Genomic DNA, 20,185 nt, shown 5'->3' on the forward strand with positions numbered 1-20,185 from the left:
TGAAGGTAAGATGAGGCATGATCTCCCTTAATGCAATTGCACATTCTTTTCTTAGGTACCACTTGAGAGCTTCCACTGGGTCCTGTAGATGACCTTGAAATGAAGTGTCTAGAGTAGATAGAAATTATTATCAGATCTAATTACTTGTGAATGGTAGCCTGTTCTTGGCAATGAAAGCAGGAGGCATCATGAGTGATACTGAAACATCCTGTTGGAAATGCATGCAGCTAGGTCCACCAATACGATGTGTATTTGGTATATGACATGTATTTGGCAATTCTGCCTGATGTTAACCAAACCAGTGAGGAGGTAGGACTTATATGAGACTGGTGAAGTAATTAAGCTCTTGAGAGTAGTTAACATGATGTCTTCTTCAGCCAGATAAATATACATGATAAATTCTAATGGGCATCGATCTAGTGTCATTGGCATGGTGATGAAAATGAAAAGAAGATTGCATAGGTCTTTAGTATGTCTGATATCCTCTCTTCCATGATAATGCAGTAAGCCAGTGATCGTGTTATTGCAGATTTCAATTGCGATTGGTGCTGTTTCTTTTTGAAGAGCTATAGGAAGATTATTATTGAGGTATGGATGCCTGCAGTGATATAAAGCATTCTTGAACACACCACTGAAAATGTATTCCATTGCCTTCATACACCTATAAGACAGATGACCATCTCACTTAAGGGAGTCTCCACCACTTGCTGTGAGAAATGTTTGTTCTTTGGTCATATTTTAATAAGATTCAGACATGCAGGTTTGGTAACTCTAGGTTGGAGTAAAACACCCACTGTGAATGAGAATGATGATATGTAAATAATGCTCCTTGCAGAGGTATCTCTGACGCAAGTTCAGAGTGGTTTCTTTGTCTTTGATATGCAGCCTCATATTGTGCTGATTGTGAAAGTTGGTCCAAATATTTACCTTCATTTGGACCACTGTCATCATTGTGATGGAAGCCTAAAAAGCAACCTAGGACTAAGATGTCTGCTATTGCATTGAGTAAAACCAAGCAAGCCAAGGAATTCTCAGAAGAATTTTTCAAACAGGCAAAGAATCTACCATTGCACTAATTCAATTCTCGTTCATGGGGAAAACATTCTCTTTACTTGAATACTGATTCCAGATCTAGTCAACCAAAATCTTGAAAAGGTACAAGGTTGGCATTGTCCCTGTTGAAAATGAGAATAAAAATGAAATGAAGGGTAACACACGAAATCATGTCTCATCCAAAAGTATAATTAGCAATTGCAGTTTTGTAGCTTGTTGCTTTTTGTAGTAGAATCACAGGACTTATGGAAGCCACGAACATGATGTCATGCCTCTTGCAAGTCCACACTGCATAGTCTCTTTAAATGGACAGCATTTAGAACTTGTTGAGCATTTCAGAATTGTGAGTTATAAAACTATACACTGATAACTATGAAGGTCTGTTTACCCAGCAATAACAATGGACAATTTCTTTGGTTAAATTATGTTTATTTCACAATACAGTGAGTTACAAGTTTTCAAATCTGAAGAACAATCTGTGTACTGGTGTCAAGTCTATTTAATCTGCCCTGTAATAACAATCTTAAGAGAGAAATACAATCCAACTGAACTTGATCTGCCTTGTTATCTATTACTGTAAATGGAAAATGTTTTAGTCATTAATCAAAGCCCTGCTTTACTTTACTTACTGTGATGCTCAACACCCTCTGGTCAGCACGGGCACTCAGGCTGATAGCTGATATGTATTTCTTCTCTAAACCAGTAAATGGTCGGTATAGCGGGAAAACAAATGCTGGGCGATTATCATTTACATCTAGAACCATGACAGTAACCTTTGCCTCTGGCCAGGTATTGTAGACTGAAAAATATACGAATATTTATGAGAAATATTAAAAGAATGATGTAAAAATCAAAATGGAGTCAATAACACTAGGTCACAGTACTGAGAGAATGCCAGGAACCTACAAATTAATGATGCCCTGAAAGTTGTTAACTTCATCCATACTGACAGAAGTGATTGGTATGTTTTTCTTGTTATGATTGTCAAGACAAGATTTCTCTCATCAAGAAAAGCAGCTTAACTTACTGTATGTCTGTCGCTTGGTGATGCTGCTAGTAACCTTGACTACTAAGTCATATCTCTGCCGAGTCTCAAAGTCCAAGCTTGTCATCAGGGTGAGGATGCAATTCTTGCTCAGGTCATCTCGACGGATTGAGAATACAGGTCCTCCACTACCCTGAACATTACCAGATATGATTGTGCAAGAAATTCTGTATGTGTCCTGATTCTCCACATCCAATATCTTCAGATTTCCTGAAGCCTGATTTTCAAACACATCGATTCTGAAATGACACAAATTTCAAACTTAATCTTCCTTTTTATTGTAATTTCTTACTCTGCCTCTTGTAAATTCATGTCTAGAATTCTTTCCATTTAACAGAGCTTGTATGAAATATAATGTTAGACTTGGTAGAGCTATTTTATTGGTATGTGAAATGCATTTTGAAAACTCACATCCTAAAGTTTTGCAAAATCTTTAATTTGGGGATAAATGTACAACCACAAAGAACTAAGCTTGCTGAATTTGACTCATCACTATTTATCATTTATGAAACTTATTCATTTGGCACACTAGAATATTCATCATTTATTAATGGTACATATTCATTTTGGCACACTAGAACGTCCATCATTTATGAATGGTACTTATTCATTTGGCACACTAGAATATTCATCATTTATGAATGGCAGTTATTCAATTTGGCACACTAGAATATTCATCATTTATGAATGGTACTTTTTCATTTTGGCACACTAGAATATTCATCATTTATGAATGGTACCAATTCATTTGGCACACTAGAATGTTCATCATTTATGAATGGCAGTTATTCATTTTGGCACAAAGAATATTCATCATTTATGAATGGTACTTATTCATTTGGCACACTAGAATGTTCATCATGTATGAATGGTAGTTATTCATTTTGGCACACTAGAATGTTCATCATGTATGAATGGTACTTATTCATTTTGGTGCACTAGAATATTCATCATTTATGAATGGTAGTTATTCATTTTGGCACGCTAGAATGCTCATCATGTATGAATGGTAGTTATTCATCTGGCACATTAGAATGTTCATCATGTATGAATGGTAGTTATTCATTTTGGCACACTAGAATGCTCATCATGTATGAATGGTAGTTATTCATCTGGCACACTAGAATGTTCATCATTTATGAATGGTAGTTATTCATTTTGGCACACTAGAATGCTCATCATGTATGAATGGTAGTTATTCATCTGGCACACTAGAATGTTCATCATGTATGAATGGTACTTATTCATTTTGGCACACTAGAATGTTCATCATGTATGAATGGTACTTATTCATTTTGGTGCACTAGAATATTCATCATTTATGAATGGTAGTTATTCATTTTGGCACACTAGAATGCTCATCATGTAAGAATGGTAGTTATTCATCTGGCACACTAGAATGTTCATCATGTATGAATGGTAGTTATTCATTTTGGCACACTAGAATGCTCATCATGTATGAATGGTAGTTATTCATCTGGCACACTAGAATGTTCATCATGTATGAATGGTACTTATTCATTTTGGTGCACTAGAATGTTCATCATGTATGAATGGTACTTATTCATTTTGGTGCACTAGAATATTCATCATTTATGAATGGTAGTTATTCATTTTGGCACACTAGAATGCTCATCATGTATGAATGGTAGTTATTCATCTGGCACATTAGAATGTTCATCATGTATGAATGGTAGTTATTCATTTTGGCACACTAGAATGCTCATCATGTATGAATGGTAGTTATTCATCTGGCACACTAGAATGTTCATCATTTATGAATGGTACTTATTCATTTTGGCACACTAGAATGCTCATCATGTATGAATGGTAGTTATTCATCTGGCACACTAGAATGTTCATCATGTATGAATGGTACTTATTCATTTTGGCACACTAGAATGTTCATCATGTATGAATGGTACTTATTCATTTTGGTGCACTAGAATATTCATCATTTATGAATGGTAGTTATTCATTTTGGCACACTAGAATGCTCATCATGTATGAATGGTAGTTATTCATCTGGCACACTAGAATGTTCATCATTTATGAATGGTACTTATTCATTTTGGCACACTAGAATACTCATCATGCATGAATGGTAGTTATTCATCTGGCACACTAGAATATTCATCATGTATGAATGGTACTTATTCATTTGGCACACTAGAATGCTCATCATGTATGAATGGTAGTTATTCATTTTGGCACACTAGAATGTTCATCATGTAATCATGGTACTTATTCATTTTGGCACACTAGAATATTCATCAACAAAGTATCTGGTGAGTCTGAGTAAATTCTGTCAAAACGCAAACAAAATATCCCATGACACTAAGTAAATTCTGTCAAAATGCAAATATATTTATATCCTTTAGGCTCACTTTTACCACACAATAATAACAAATTGCAGAACTGTGTGGGATGACTGAGATTAAGAAAGGCTCACACAAACATGCAATGTCTGAAGATGGGAGTATTCCCTAAAGAAAATAGTTATTCACTTATTAGTGATATATAGTTGACTTAAATGTGACTTGTATGTAAGTTATATGTTACTTATACTATGCACATGTAATGAAATAAGTGTAATGTTAGTGTGTATATGTACATTGTAAGTAAAACCAATATTGATCCATGCTTAAAACTGACATAAGTTTAACAAAGGTTCTCTGATTTGTTTCTCCAAAGTTCAAAACTTCCCACCAGCTCTATCAATTTCAATGAATCATACCTACAAAAAAAAATTTCATCATATTTTATTTACAATATTTTTAAGAGTTAAAGAAAAACAACTCCACTTGAAATAAAACTTCCAACATTGACGGACCTTACATATCAAGGCAGAGTGGTCTAAAGTGTTCACCTTTACAGATCACTGTCATCTCACCTCTGTCTGCATGGGTTCAAGTCTCCAGTTCGGCCAATGTGGGCATGTGAGAAAGCTTGCCAGTAGCTTCTCATGGGTCAGTGGTTCTTTCTGGGGTTGTCCCGGGTTCTTCATCCACCATTTATACTGGCTGCCATGTATAGCCTATCTTGTGCTGAAAAATTGCATTAAACCCTACAACAACAACAACAACATATCATGACTAGAAGGAGGCAATGCATGTGTGTGTCTAAGTTATATATCTCAAAATCATGACACGAGGGAGCATGCACAACCACACATTACAGACACGTATAAACAAGGACTTTTCAGCATCCAACAATAAACTATTTTCTTTAATTTCATTTAAAACAATATTATTTGGGTACAAACATTCAGCTTTGTATATTCTATGGAAATTATATTAAAAAAAGATATTATTGGGTTCTAAAAAGTTATTTGACAACAAAAAATGTTTAAATGGCAAAAATCTGGACTCGAAAAGATTTCCATGGCTAAGGCTATCATAACTTAGATTTGGCCTTACATACCTGCCCCATTTCTGGAATTTAAAGCATGGCAATCACATGAATTGAATTTTGTTCCAACAATTTGTTTTATATGGTGGTTTTGTTTTGTTCACTCTTTGTGTTTTCCAGCAATATGTGGTATACACAAATATTCTACAGTTCACATGCTAACAACTATCTGAGACCGTTTTCATTTACTTGCCAAAAAAGAAAAGAATGGCCATTGGGTTTTAAAGGTTATCTACACTGCTGACATGAAATCTGCTTTCAAATAAAGTTGTAGGGGCTTACATGTGTTGTGTAGGTCTATATTTTCTGTAACTTCTGGTATATGATTTTATTAATTTTTGTAATTTTTATTCATGGTCATAAATTGTATAGAATATTTTTTGTTATAAATTGTGGGCATAATTTGGCTCTGTTGAAAAGACAAATTATGCAGGATCTATAAATAGATGATTATGTATGTGTTGACAATTAGTAATAATAATCATAAAACTTAAAATGGTGCCTATGGTGTAGTTTCTCAGTGACTGATGGGATATGGAAGCTTCAAGAAGAATTCTGAGGCTTCCCCACTGGTTGTGTGAGGTCATGTGAATATAGTACGTCGTGACTTAGTACATCCTAAATCAATGGTGCATGTTGTCATATCCGGTCCATTATGAAACACAGTTTCAATTTATGGTGTACATAAGGAGAAAGTTAAGCATGCAGTTTCTCTCCAATTCCTGGAGTTATTCACACTTTTAATGTTCCTGTTGTAAGTATGCAGATGTTTCATGTTGTACTTAGATATTATTCGAGAGGAAAAACATTTGTATGGACTGTTCAGTGGAAATATAAAGTGCTCATTATTTGGACAAAAGTATTATTCTAAAACTGTTCTAAATTATACAAAAGAATTCTGAACAATGCAATCTTGTCCATGTAACAGTTTCTGGAGGAAGAGTACATTTCCGGTATATAACTGAAATTATAGGGGTCTTTTCATTCTTTTAGGACTTTCAAAGACTTTTATAAGGATGAATTTTGATTCACTTCATTAAACTGTAAGTTCCACTCACATTTTTCATTTATCACTTTATTAATTCAGTTGTTTGTTAAGTTTTACAAAACTTGTTTGGTTTTGCTTCTTTTCTGTTACTTAAGTTTGTGACCATAGTGTCATAACACATGATGAGAGATCATGCCTGAAATTAATTGTTTCAAGGAAAAGTTGTATTAATTTTGGTTACAGAATAAATTAAGTTTGTGGCTACCACTTTTTTCTTTTTACCAACTAAAAATTTGATATTGAACAAACTGTTTCAAATGTGGTGAATATAAGTAAAGTATTCTTCATTTATAAGTGACATGCCTAATCTTTCACCTATAGTCACATGTATAAGCCTTATAAAGTAATGAATGTAAGTGAAGTCATGCATAGTTTTTTCTCTCCATAAGGGCAAGCCTGCTTTGAAATATAATTGAGGTGCAGAGACCATCTTCACTAGCCAAGGTTCCAATATGATAACCCTGTCTACATCTTGGCAAATTGAACAGATCTATCGGTGCTTTGTCCTAGCAACATCTATTGGATTTCATGAGTTGCCTCCCTTAGTTTGTAATGCCAGCTTTTTTTGTTGTTGTTGTTGTTGTAGGATTTAACGCCATTTTTCAGCACGCAATAGGCTATACATGGCGGCCAGTATTAATGGTGGAGGAAGAAACCGGGAAATCCCCGGAAAGAACCACCGACCCTCGAGAAGCTACTGGCAAGCTTTCTCACATATCCACATTGGCCGAATCCGAGACTCGAACCCACGCAGACAGAGGTGAGATGGCAGTGATCCGTAACAGTGAGCGCTTTAGACCACTCGGCCACTCGGGGCCCCTTGTAATGCCAGCTAACCAGTAGCATGGTGCATTATACAACAGCCAAAAATGATGAATGCAACTGATCTAAAATGGATACTTCACAAGCTTAACATCGAAAGTATGACTGTATCAGAGGGAAGCCATCACAAGTCTATTTGAGTGAAAGGTAGTTGTGTAAACATGGACCAGCAGTTAAATATTGTTTAGTTACCATTCCATTAAAGTTGTGTGCTACCCTTGTCTCAATCATTTAGGAACAATGTTCAAATTTGAACAAATTAATCTGTATTTCATGCATCTACAACCCACTGTATCCAATGTAATTAACTGATACGTAGCATAGAAACATCTGCTTGATATGCCAAGGTGTAGATAGTGTTATCACATCATAACCTTGGCAAGTGAAGTTGCACAGAGACAGAACAAATAGTGACCTGGCATTTGGAACGTAAGTAGGTAGATCACCTTCAAAAGAAAAATAAACCCCATTTGAAACTATTTTGTATATCTTATTGTTAACAATTCTGTTTCTTTTGTTTAGAAAAAAAAACAAGCAAACAAAACAGATTAAGGGGATACAAACATATTAAAACTTGCAAAAAGAAAAAAAGAAGGGGATCACTTTATAGGCCTGCTAATTTATCAGAGATCTGCAGGTGCCCACACAAACAAAAACAAAAGCATGCAAAGTCATATGAATACACAGTTATGAATGCCAATTGCATATTATTTCAATGATATGAATTTGGTCCAGTAATTGAGGGCAAAGTTCAAGGACACATTCTGGATCTAGATATTAGCATTCAATTTATTGATTTGTTTCTTAAAAATTCATGTTATACTCACATCCATTCTGGCTGAGTGAAGCCAAGTTGTCTCACTTGGTTAATTGTATAGTTCAACTTGACTGTAAGAGTTGCATCTGTGTACTTAGGCTTCCAGCTCTTGTCTGTAGCTCGAATAGTCACCTGTAGATCATTAATAGGAAATTGTGTCACGTATTGTCAAACTTAAAGCATACAACAAGAAGTTCCATCCAATTTATCACAAAATAAGTAGTTAATTAAAGCACCTTGTGATATCTTACAATTGTCTTGTGGTATTTTGTGGTGAACTGATGTGCCAATCTATGGCAAACCACATAAAGCATGACTGGAAAACTATTATCATTTGAAACTAATCTCAATTTTAAACAAAGTGATAATAAAACCTGTCCAAAAGTTTATGGTATTGGCAGTTTTGTAAAATGCTTTGGAGCTCAACACAATCTAATCTGGTTACATTTATATAGATGTACTCACACTGACAGAATCTCTTTTGTCTGGAAAGGTCAGCAATTGTGCAACATATACTTCTCCATTTTGCCTCACATGGAAGTAACGGGCAAAGGAGTTTGTGTCTCCGATTATCTGGTATTCTACTTCAGCATTTGGAGTCTGCAAAAATAAAAATATTGTTAAATATAGAATTTGGCAAGATATGCTGAATTAGCAGCTTTAATGCATCTCATTTGAAGACTATTCTAAGCAGATAATATAGCCCTTTATAACTCCATGCATATTAAATAAGTACTTAACTTCTCTATGTAAATAAAGTATTACTTTACTTCTCTATGTAAATAAATTAGTACTTTACTTACCTATGTAAATAAAGTAGTACTTTACTTTTCTTTTCAAATTAAGGTAGTACATTTACTTCTGTATGTAAATAAGGTAGTATGTTACTTATCTATGCTTATAAAGTAGTACTATATATACTCGCATATAAGCCAACCCCCCAAACTGAACAGGTAAAAACACTAAAAAGTGCATGTAAGCCAAACCACATCTCCGCGACATCAAAAGATACATGAGGTAAGTTCTAAATGCCTTTATTTAGACAAAATTATATTTTAAAAAATTACACGTATACTTATATCGGGGTTGGCATGCATGATTATTAAAAAGAAATGATATAATCTTGTTTGAAAAGTAATATATTTAATTTTCTGTTTCTGCTTAGTCTAGATTTGTCTATAATTTGATCAAACGATGACAAGAATTTAGCAATCACGAGTTGCTGTAACACTACCTCTCCCTTTTAACTCAATTATTGTTTGTTTATGCATTATTGCATTGGACATTTTATATCAGTGCACCAGAAATTACGTTTTTACTTTGCATTGAAGTTGTAAATACTAAACTCATTGAAATGTGATTCTAGCATGATAACACAATGAACAACAATATGGTTTGAGTCAACACTCGCAATTAGACTGCTGAAAGTATTTACATAATGGCACCACCACGTGTACATTGTAGGTTTGAACACGCACTGAATGAAGTACATTCTGCTGAATGAAGTACGTCCCTTGGAGTCGAATCATGGGCACCACTGCACTAAACTTTAATGATATCTCCAAAATACAGTAATGAAGTGTCAGAAATAATGCGTAGAAAATTAGGCTAATACCGTAATAGCTGAGTTGTAGTTTCTCCTAAAAAGAAAAGTCCTTCATGTACTGTTTTATCACCTTTGAATATTGTTTTAATGAAATTATTACTTTACTAGAATGAATTTGGTTCTTCACTAAATAGAATGTTAAGCTATTCTCGTAAATTGATATTTTTTTACCTCCACAGCAATAAAAAAATAAAATAAAATAAACCACAACAATAAAATTGTCAACAATTTCAATCCCAAGAATGATCACTATGAATGCTATAACTCCATATGCTGTAGTGCCATTTCCACCCAGGCAACTTATATGAATGAACGCCTGGCATTTTTATACCATATATACCAACGTTAATTACCATCATTAAACTAAAAGAAGGAATGAAAATACAAACCACGCAGCAGATGTGTCCTCATAAAAGCTAATTCAGAGTACATATGTTTTATAGTAAACAATACTTAATGCCTTTTGAGTTGACAATATGGGAATAAGGTTGGATATATAACAAGTGAAAAATAATTGCCACATGTACGGCACTGTGGGGCTGCCTATTTAGGTACCTTTAGTTCAACAAAATTGGGAATCCTTTATTTCTCAATCAATTGCTGGTGCTTGCATAACACACAGTAGTGTAGAACATGGTATCTTTGCATTATGACGGAGGACCAGTCATTTTCACAAAATAGCTGCATCGATAAGGATTAACTTTTAATTAGTCATGCTGGCTTTCTTGCTTGTTTATTTAAGACTAACCTTTAGCTGTTGTGCAGTTTGGCCACAGGTGACCAGAATATGAAAATGGGGAATGTCCTGGGGGAAAATAGGGTGCATCACAGGGAGAAACGGCAAGTCTTTATGCGAATTTGACATTTATTGGACCAGGAAGATCAATCAATATTTAGTCAAAACAAGGCTTTACAAATGTCATGAGAAACCTGATTTTAGGTCCCAATCTCTCTATTTTTTAATCAGTTGGCTTTTGAAAAGTTGACAGGTATGCCTTACACCTTGTCTTACAAAACTGCAGTAACCTTGCTAATATTATGGAATAAAAGGCAATTACACATCAATGTACTGGTATCATTGCCGGCCAAAAGTCCCACTTAACACAAGCCAGTTTCAGGGTCTTAATGATTAACTGACCTGTATTGCTGTCAGAAAACAAAGACAAATCTGACGACTATCAACAAAGGAGACGCTGAAACAGCAAGCTTTCCATTGTGTGGAAAGTTATGATGTTGTTCAGCCAAAACACAAAATTAAAATAGATTGATGATGATCATAACTGATCTATAATGCGAATTTTAGCCTTTATTATTAGCACTCTTCACCTTTTCATAAATATTACCTCAATTTGTATGATTGCTTATATCATTGAGAATTAGTAACTCATGAAAGTGTGATTCAACATAAATGAAACAGCAATTTCATCATGTGGTGGCCAGAAATTACAATTATCTGCTAACACATAGAAGGCTGTAACAAAACTGTCAACTGTTTCTCCCTCTAACTGTTTTCTTTGATTGAATTTTGCCCCTTTCAAAAATTATATTCCTCTTTGGAATGAAATATTGCACGAATCTATCTGTCATGGGCTTCCACTTCTTGATCTTCTTCTGTCAGGTTGAACAAAGACAAAATGTCATCAGCCTCACTTCCCATGGAATAAATCAAGGTATTTACTTGCTGAAACCACTTTTCCCAAGTTTCACGTCTCGAAAAGTCAAATTTGTCTGGATTTGTAAATTGAAATAAAGCCATTTTCAACTCTGATAATTTAAATCCTGTATTTTTACCACAGTCACCATGTAATGTTATTTGTTATTGAAGAATAAATGTAGAAGGCGTTCTGTACTATTTATTAAATACAAGACATCAGTACAGCTAGGAACGGGAGTAAAGACTGCCCTGAAAGTATTTTTCCCATGCAACATAAACCCTAGTGAATGTATAACATAAACCAACTGTTGGTGTGTATCAGTTCTAATCCAGTGTGGAATATCTAATTACTTTTACTGTCAAGTGATATTACAAAGCTAATTATATTACGGCTTAAACTACAGCTGTAATGTGAATAGTATATCTTTCGATAACATTTGCCTACATGACCTGAGTCTGATAAAGAGCACAGTATTACATAGGATGTATAAATAGATGCTTATGTATGTGTTGACAATTATTAATAATAAGTCCCCAACTCAAACCATGTCTTCCTGGACACAACAACCAGACTAGTAGAAAACAAACTCCATACAGACATCTTCTCCAAACTAACTGACAAACACCAGTATCTCCTCCCAAGCAGCTGTCATCCAAAACACTGCATTAGGAACATTCCATATAGCCAGGCACTGAAGATATGCAGAATTTGCTCCGACAATGAAACATTCCTAAAAATGTCTAAAGAGCTATCTAAACATTTTATTTACTGAGGCTATGACAAAGACCTAATTATGGAGGCAAGCCAAAGGGCTAAACAAACAAACCACGATGACCTACTAAAATATGGAAAGAAGGAAAAGGCTGATAGGATACCATTTATCCTGACCTACCATCCAGACAACCCCAAAGTGGGTAAAATCATCTGGGAAACACTGGCCCATCGTGGAATTGTCGGACGCATTAAAGTTAATCCTCCCTAACAAACCTGTAGTTGCCTACCAGAGACCAAAAACCTAAGGACATCCTAGTTAGGGCAAAGCTAATGCCAACCACTAATCAAGACCACCCTAGTCAATCTGGTCCCTGTGGAAAGGTGCAAAACCTGTCAACATATGATAGAGACCAGGACATTTTCTAGTACAGTAACTAGAGAAAAATTAAACATACATGGTCCAAACAAAATGTGCAAAACAGAGAATGTCATTTATCTTATCACATGTAAGATCTGTAGCCTTCAGTATGTCAGAGAAACTGAAAAGCTACACAAAAGGATCAACCTTCAGAGATGTGATTGGATGACAAAGAAGCTGTGCAGAAGCCGCGTCGCAGAACACTTCTCCTCCCCATGCCACACTTTCAGTGATATAATGATTATTGCAATTGCTCACCACCCCAAGTGGAGTTCCCAAACTAGGAAAGAAAAGGAATCTTATTGGATACGCCACCTTAGAACATTGAAACCAAGCGGTTTAAACCGAGAAGACTAGAAAAAGACAACCATGCACAAATAAAATTATCTTTTGCAGACGACATATTTTCTTTTAAATAATTCTCTAAATTTGCCTAATAGCTTATAACTACTATAACTATGAAATATCTGGGATATAATCTGCACTTACATAAATTTATATAAAATAACAGATGTCGATATGGCTCATCAGTTTCTAGGTCAATACAAATATTTGCCAGTATCAGCAACAAGCTGAAATAAACTAGTTGAAACATAATAAAGTTAAAAGGTTGAATTCCTGTAGAAACAGCAGTGTAAAGTTTTGCAAAAATAACTGTTTTTCTGTTTTATTTGTTTGTCTTGTCAATGTTTTGCATTTGCCTTTGAAAAAGACTCATTAAAGAGTCAAAAGCACTCAAGCTAGCTAGATACTAGTTTTGCCTCTGTTCATTATCAGTTTATTGCATTTATCTCAATCAATCCCTGACACACATGATCCCTTGCTGGATCCAGTGCACCTGAAAGGATTGTTATTCACCATATGACTTGTATCCTTTATATATATATATATATATATATATATATATATATATATATATATATATATATATATATATATATATATATATATATATATATATACCACTCCCTTGAAAGCAAGTTAACCAGCTTATAACTTTTTTATTAGAAAGGGGCAAGCATTTCACCCATGTTCATTGAACATAAAGAAAATCGCAATCAAAATTGTTAACTAAAACCTTGATATATCACTCATTTAGTAGTTGAAAATGGATTATATGACATGGAAATTTGAATCAACATTATGAAATTATCAACTTTTAATAAGAAATTATGTATTTTCTTAAAATTTCTTTCCCAACAACATTCTTGATTCACCATAAATAACAATATGCAACGAAATTTTGATCAATGAAATTATCACTAATGTCTACACTGAGACAATGCTTTAATAAATAAATACCAACTAAATACACTTTTTTTATCAAGTGAAATGCATCTTAGTTATATCTTTCAGTTTGGCTTAAGTGTAATGATCATAAATACAACGTGCCTTGTTGTATTCAAAAGTGAAATATGCCAATCTACTGTAATAGTTATGTCTGTGGGCATTCCTTTGAGAACCTAATTAAGTGCCGATGATGTTTTGATACCTCTGCTTAAGTATTTGTTATATTGTTGCAATGAATTAAAAGCTGACAATGTATTACCATGTTAATTATGTCTTTTGTATCAAATATGGGGGTGGACTAACTGAAAAGTTAAAAGGCATGCAAATCCAACCTGCGTAAGAGCTAGCAGACCCAATCTAGTGTCAGGAAACCTCATTTCAAGCAATCAATTGAATATTGTTGCAATTTTTTTGTAGAAACTAATATAATTAAACTACCTTAAATTAGCATACTCATTCACAAATGTGATCAACGATAGCAAGACAACCAAGCAAAATGAATACTTGATGATGTACAATTCTGTTTCACAAATACGTTTTGTTAATGAAAAGCTAGTTTCAGAGTTTGTAGTTAATTTATTATTCCTGAATTGGCACTCGGAGACTTCCTCATCGATGTGAAAAAGTTTCACTATTACTTGTTATGAAATCATGGCATCAATATTTTATTATAGAACAATACAAACAATTGACTTTCAATGACGATGACTCGTTCACAAACTAAATGTTCCACTTTTTAAACAAAAGGAATCTTGTTTGATTGTGATAGTGATGTCTAGCACTGGGGCATCATGCCGCAGACATGTAGCATGATGTCCCAACCAGTCACATTATCCTGCCACCAGGCCGACCAGTCCTAACACTAACCTCTTAATGCTGAGCTCCAAGCGAGGCAGTTGTTAGTACCATTTTTATAAGTCTTTGGTATGACTTGGCTAGGGTTCGAACCCATGACCTCCCGCATCTGAGGCAGACACTCTAACCACAAGGCCATCAGAGCAGTCTCCCCTATTGAGCGAGAAGTGTGTATGTATGTATGTATGTATGTATGTATCTATATATATATATATATATATATATATATATATATATATATATATATATATATATATATATATATATATATATATATATATATATATATATATATATATGATAAGGAGTATATCTTTATTTACTGTTAAATATAGAGGCTGTAATTCCAGTTAAATATGGTACTATCTGCAGCCACACATGGGCAGTGGTGTTAGGTTACAGTCCAGGCTGTAAAATTGAAACAAAGATGTCATTATGGTGGTAGGATGTGTGTTTATAAACTCACTATAGATAAATAAGTTTCCTTTAATAGTCAAACATTTAGTTTAATCACCAATTGTTGTGAAATCTGAAGCTCCCTTAGTAGATATAAAGTGCTTAAAATAGAGTAAAGGAGTTAAAGTTTAATTTGGAATTAAACAACTCATAAGGATAGATCTTTTCAATCAATGTCCTACTTAATATAATATTTTTGGAAAATTGTATGTACATGATTGGTTGCAAAATAGCATGTGGAGAGTAGATATATGTCTATAATTTGGATTATATAATTTAGACTTTGTGCATGTTGGTATGTAGACTAGGGTCAGATAAAAGGGTCTGCTTTTAAGACAATCAGACCAATAGTTTAGCTCTAGAGAAGTACTTCAGGGAATGATTTCTCTTAAGTCCACTAGGACTGGTTATAAGCTAAGACAAAATAGAGGGCAGCGAGTCAGCATTATAGAAGTAGATGCATTAGAGTTACATTAAATGTGGAAAAGAATACAATGAATGAGCTCCGACATACAAATACTACTGATATCGGGAAATCATTGGTCAAAAACTAGTGATGAGATATCCTGAGTTTGAAAGCCATTTAGAGGATTTGTATTCACTGTATTCAATGAAGGGTATCATAATCAGGTTTACCAAGAACATGACAACGAATGATAGGCACTTTATTGTGAAAGATGATTCCTATAATAATAATAATAATAATGCTTTGTGGTCTGAGGTTGACATTGCCTGGGGTGGGAGTGGGAGACAAGCGCCCCAATCCTCCAAAATGCCCCATACGGCCTGCGTCTCTTACTGCCTCTGTCAACTAAAATCCAGCTCCTGGCCTTCGCGAGTGGCTTAGATTTGAAGCCCGGCAGACCATGTTTTCTACTAACAGGAGAAGGGGTGAAGGTGGCCCACTGGCGCCTTAAAACCAGTTGCTTCGGGTAGATGGGACTCGTAAACCTTGGATGGTAGCTCATCTAGGAGAAGGAAAACTCCGATTCCAAACCTCTGCTGCCTTGTGGCTATACCTACTCATGGGAAAGGCTAAAGGAGTAAACCCCAACAGAAAATCCGGAGATGGAGTCCCTAAGGCGGTATGACATTGACTTCAACGTCATTCCGGCAACTCCTGCGACGCCGTTGGTGCCAAGCTGTATCGGCATTCGTCGTTCCCTTGGGCACACCAGCTGCGTGGAGAGGGGGGATCTGCTGCATGGGCAACAGCTGATTCTCCATACCACCCTGCCCAGGCTTCATAGCTCCACTGGAGAGGACACTCCAGCGTCGTCGTACGGCGTCGGCACAACACGAGAAGTAGCAGTTTACCGGTTCTAAGTCAAAGCTTGATTGGCGTAGAGCTTGGCACCAGGGGTTACTTCTGACAGTGGGAGAGATCATCAGGTCTCACTGGACAGCTACTGCCCGCCTCAAGCTGGGCAGCCCCCAGTCAGTAAGGTGCTGCCCGCCATGGCCTGCCTGCTTCACTGGGTGCATGGAGCTTAGAGAACCATCTCGACAAGTGGGCCACAAAACTCTGCACCAGGAAAGACTAAAAGAAGAAATAAAAAGACTCCAACTCTTCGTTTTGCAACCTGGAACATCAGGACCATGTGTCCTGGATTGACCACTGCCCTACAGCAGATCGACGATGCACGGAAGACTGCAGTCATTGACAGAGAACTCTCCCGGCTAAACATCAACATTGCCTGCCTCCAGGAGACCCGACTGGCTGACAGCGGCACCATCAGGGAAGCCAATTACACATTCTTTTGGCAGGGGAAGCCCTTGGATGAACCTAGACAGCATGGTGTAGGCTTTGCTGTCAAGAACACGCTAATCGCCTTCATTGAACCTCCATCATCAGGTACTGAGAGAATCCTTGGCCTCCGGCTGTCAACATCCTTAGGCCCGGTCAACATCTTAAGTGTGTACGCCCCAACCCTCTACTCCACCTACAAGGAGAAAGACAAGTTTTATGAGGCTCTGGATCAGGCAATATCCAGTATCCCCAACAATGAAAGCCTTTACTTACTAGGAGACTTCAATGCTAGAGTGGGAGCTGACCATGAGGCCTGGTCCACCTGTCTCGGCTTTTACGGAAGGGGCAAGATCAACGAGAATGGTCAGTGACTGCTGGAGATGTGCTGCTCCCACAGCCTATGTGTGACCAACACTTTCTTCAAATGCAAGGAGATCCACCAGGTGTCGTGGAGACACCCACGTTCACGCCACTGGCACCAGCTAGACCTCGTCATCACCAGGCGTGCAGAACTGGCCAGTGTCCTCCTTACCCGCAGATACCACAGTGCCAATTGTGACACGGACCATTCCCTCGTGGCCAGCAAGGTGCGAATATTACCCAAGAAGCTGCACCACGCCAAGAAGAAGGGTCACCCATGTATCAACACCTGCTGTGCAAGCAACCCAGAGAAAACACAGCAGTTCATCAGCAAACTGAAGGAAGCCCTCACCAAAGTGACACCTGATGACACCATTGATTCCAAGTGGTCCCATATCCGTGACTCTGTGTACAATTCAGCCATCACAGCTAACGGGAAGAGGGAGCGAAAGAATGTCGACTGGTATGAGGCAAACTGGGAGGAGATGGAGCCCGTGACTAAGGCAAAGAGGAAAGCCCTCCTGGCATACAAGGCTGCACCTAGCCCCAGAACACTACAAGCCCTAAGGATTGCAAGGAATAACGCCCAGAAGACCGCCCGCCGCTGTGCCAACACCTACTGGCTGAACCTTTGCAACAGTATACAGACAGCTGCTGACACCGGGGATACAAGAGGAATGTGTGAGGGTATCAAAAAGGCGACAGGCCCCCCCAGCTACAAGACTGCCCCCCTCAAGTCCAAGATGGGCGAAGTCATCACAGACCAGGGGAAACAACTGCAACGATGGGTTGAGCACTATCTCGAGCTATATGCAACCCAAAACAATGTCACTGAAACTGCCCTGGACGCCATTCCAGACCTGCCTGTCATGGAGGAGCTAGACACACAGCCCACCCTGGAAGAGCTCGGAAAAGCCATTGATTGCCTTGCCTGTGGGAAGGCTCCTGGAAGCGACGGCATTCCGCCTGAAGTCCTCAAGAGCGGAAAACCAGTACTGCTCCAGCCCCTACACACACTCCTCTGCCTTTGCTGGGAACAGGGATACATCCCACAGGACATGTGTGATGCCAACATCGTCACTTTGTACAAAAAGAAAGGAGACCGTAGCGACTGCAACAACTATCGGGGCATCTCCCTCCTCAGCATCGTCGGAAAGGCCTTTGCCCGTGTTGCCTTGGCGCGCTTGCAGATCCTAGCCTCCCGCGTCTACCCAGAATCCCAGTGTGGATTTCGAGCCGGCAGGTCAACTGTAGACATGATCTTCTCACTACGTCAGCTGCAGGAGAAGTGTCGCGAGCAGCGGATGCCCCTCTACATTGCCTTCATAGACCTGACGAAGGCGTTTGACATGGTTAGTCGGAGTGGACTCTTCAGACTCCTGCAGAAGATCGGCTGCCCCCCACGTCTGCTTGCTGTCATCATGTCATTCCACGAGAACATGCACAGCACAGTGTGCTTCAATGGCGCAACATCTGAAGCATTCCCAGTCATTAGCGGAGTCAAACAAGGCTGTGTCCTTGCACCGACACTCTTTGCCATCTTCTTCTCCATGCTTCTCCAGTACGCATTCAAGGACTGCAGCGAGGGAGTGTACATCCATACCAGGGCTGACGGCAAGCTGTTCAACATCGCCCATCTCCATGCTCTTTGCCGACGATGCAGCCTTGACATCACACACGGAAGATGGACTTCAGCAGCTGGTATGCTGCCTCTCCCATGCATGTAAGGAATTTGGACTGACCATCAGTTTGAAGAAAACGAATGTCATGGCACAGGACACAGACTCCCCTCCCTCTGTCTCCATCGATGGGTACAATTAGGAAGTTGTCGAGAACTTCACATACCTCGGGTCTAACATCTCCAGCTCACTCTCCATTGATTCTGAGGTGGGCGGCAGGATTGCCAAGGCAGCAGCAGTGATGGCCAGACTTAACCAGAGGGTCTGGAACAACCCCAACCTCACAGAGAAGACCAAACTGCGTGTCTACCAAGCGTGCGTGCTCAGCTCACTTCTCTACAGCAGCGAAACATGGACCACCTACGCAGGACACGAGAGGAAACTCAACAGCTTCCACCTGAGATGTCTGCGGTGCATTCTGCACATCCAGTGGCAGGACAAAGTACCCAACACAGAGGTTCTAGAACGCGCCAACATGAACAGCATGTTCTCCATACTCAGCGAGAGGCGCCTTCGCTGGCTCGGCCATGTCAAGAGAATGGACCCAGGTCGCATTCCCAAGGACCTGTTATATGGGGAGTTAGCAGAAGGTGCACGACCAACTGGACGACCACATCTGTGCTACAAATATGTTTGCAAGAAGGATATGAAGACAGCAAACATCAATGTCAACAACTGGGAGAGCTGTGCAAACAACCGTTCCAGCTGGCGTCTAGCTGTCAGGCAGGGAGTTCAAAATGCAGAGGAAAAGAGAAGAATAAAGCAAGCTGAAAAGAGAACTAAAAAGAAGGATAAGCAAAAGCGTACTTTGGAGCTATGCCATCGTCTCTCATAGACGGACGGATGCCAAGAATAATGCTTTATTTATAGATGGTGACTATTCTCCTTTGAGGCCCTCATAAGGAGAGTATAACAATGTACATTATATGAAGATAGCATTATAATTACTGTTTATTTTAACACTTTTAGTATTAAAATACTAAATTCCATTATCTATTAGAAACACATACATGCTCATGATATCTCTTCTTAAATACTGTAATATTTTCAGCAGATTTTACATGTAGACTGGAAGCTTGTTTCACAGAACTGTACCAGAGTATTGGAAGCTCTTTTTAAACTGCACTGTTCTTTGTTTTGGTGATAGAAGTTTTCAGTGTGATATTGATGTCAACTGGTATTGTGTTGAAAAGGTCGAATAAGTCC

At 37.8% G+C, this 20,185-nt stretch overlaps 1 protein-coding gene across 2 annotated transcripts in view; it reads right to left on the bottom strand.

Moving 5' to 3' along the window:
• LOC149805910 (protocadherin Fat 4-like) overlaps positions 1–20,185 on the bottom strand; it is a 274,413-nt gene that overhangs the window by 23,185 nt on the left and 231,043 nt on the right. For both annotated transcript variants that reach the window (XM_089950674.1, XM_089950675.1), the window contains exons 62-65: positions 8,662–8,796; positions 8,207–8,328; positions 2,081–2,337; positions 1,683–1,852 (exon numbers count right to left, since the gene is read on the bottom strand). In XM_089950674.1, coding sequence (XP_089806800.1) covers positions 1,683–1,852; positions 2,081–2,337; positions 8,207–8,328; positions 8,662–8,796 — 684 coding nt within the window. The remainder of the gene's footprint in view (positions 1–1,682; positions 1,853–2,080; positions 2,338–8,206; positions 8,329–8,661; positions 8,797–20,185) is intronic.

Source organism: Sinohyriopsis cumingii, chromosome 2 (genome assembly GCF_028554795.1).
Source record: "Sinohyriopsis cumingii isolate HCF-2022 chromosome 2, ASM2855479v2, whole genome shotgun sequence".
Taxonomy (NCBI): Eukaryota; Metazoa; Mollusca; class Bivalvia; order Unionida; family Unionidae; genus Sinohyriopsis; species Sinohyriopsis cumingii.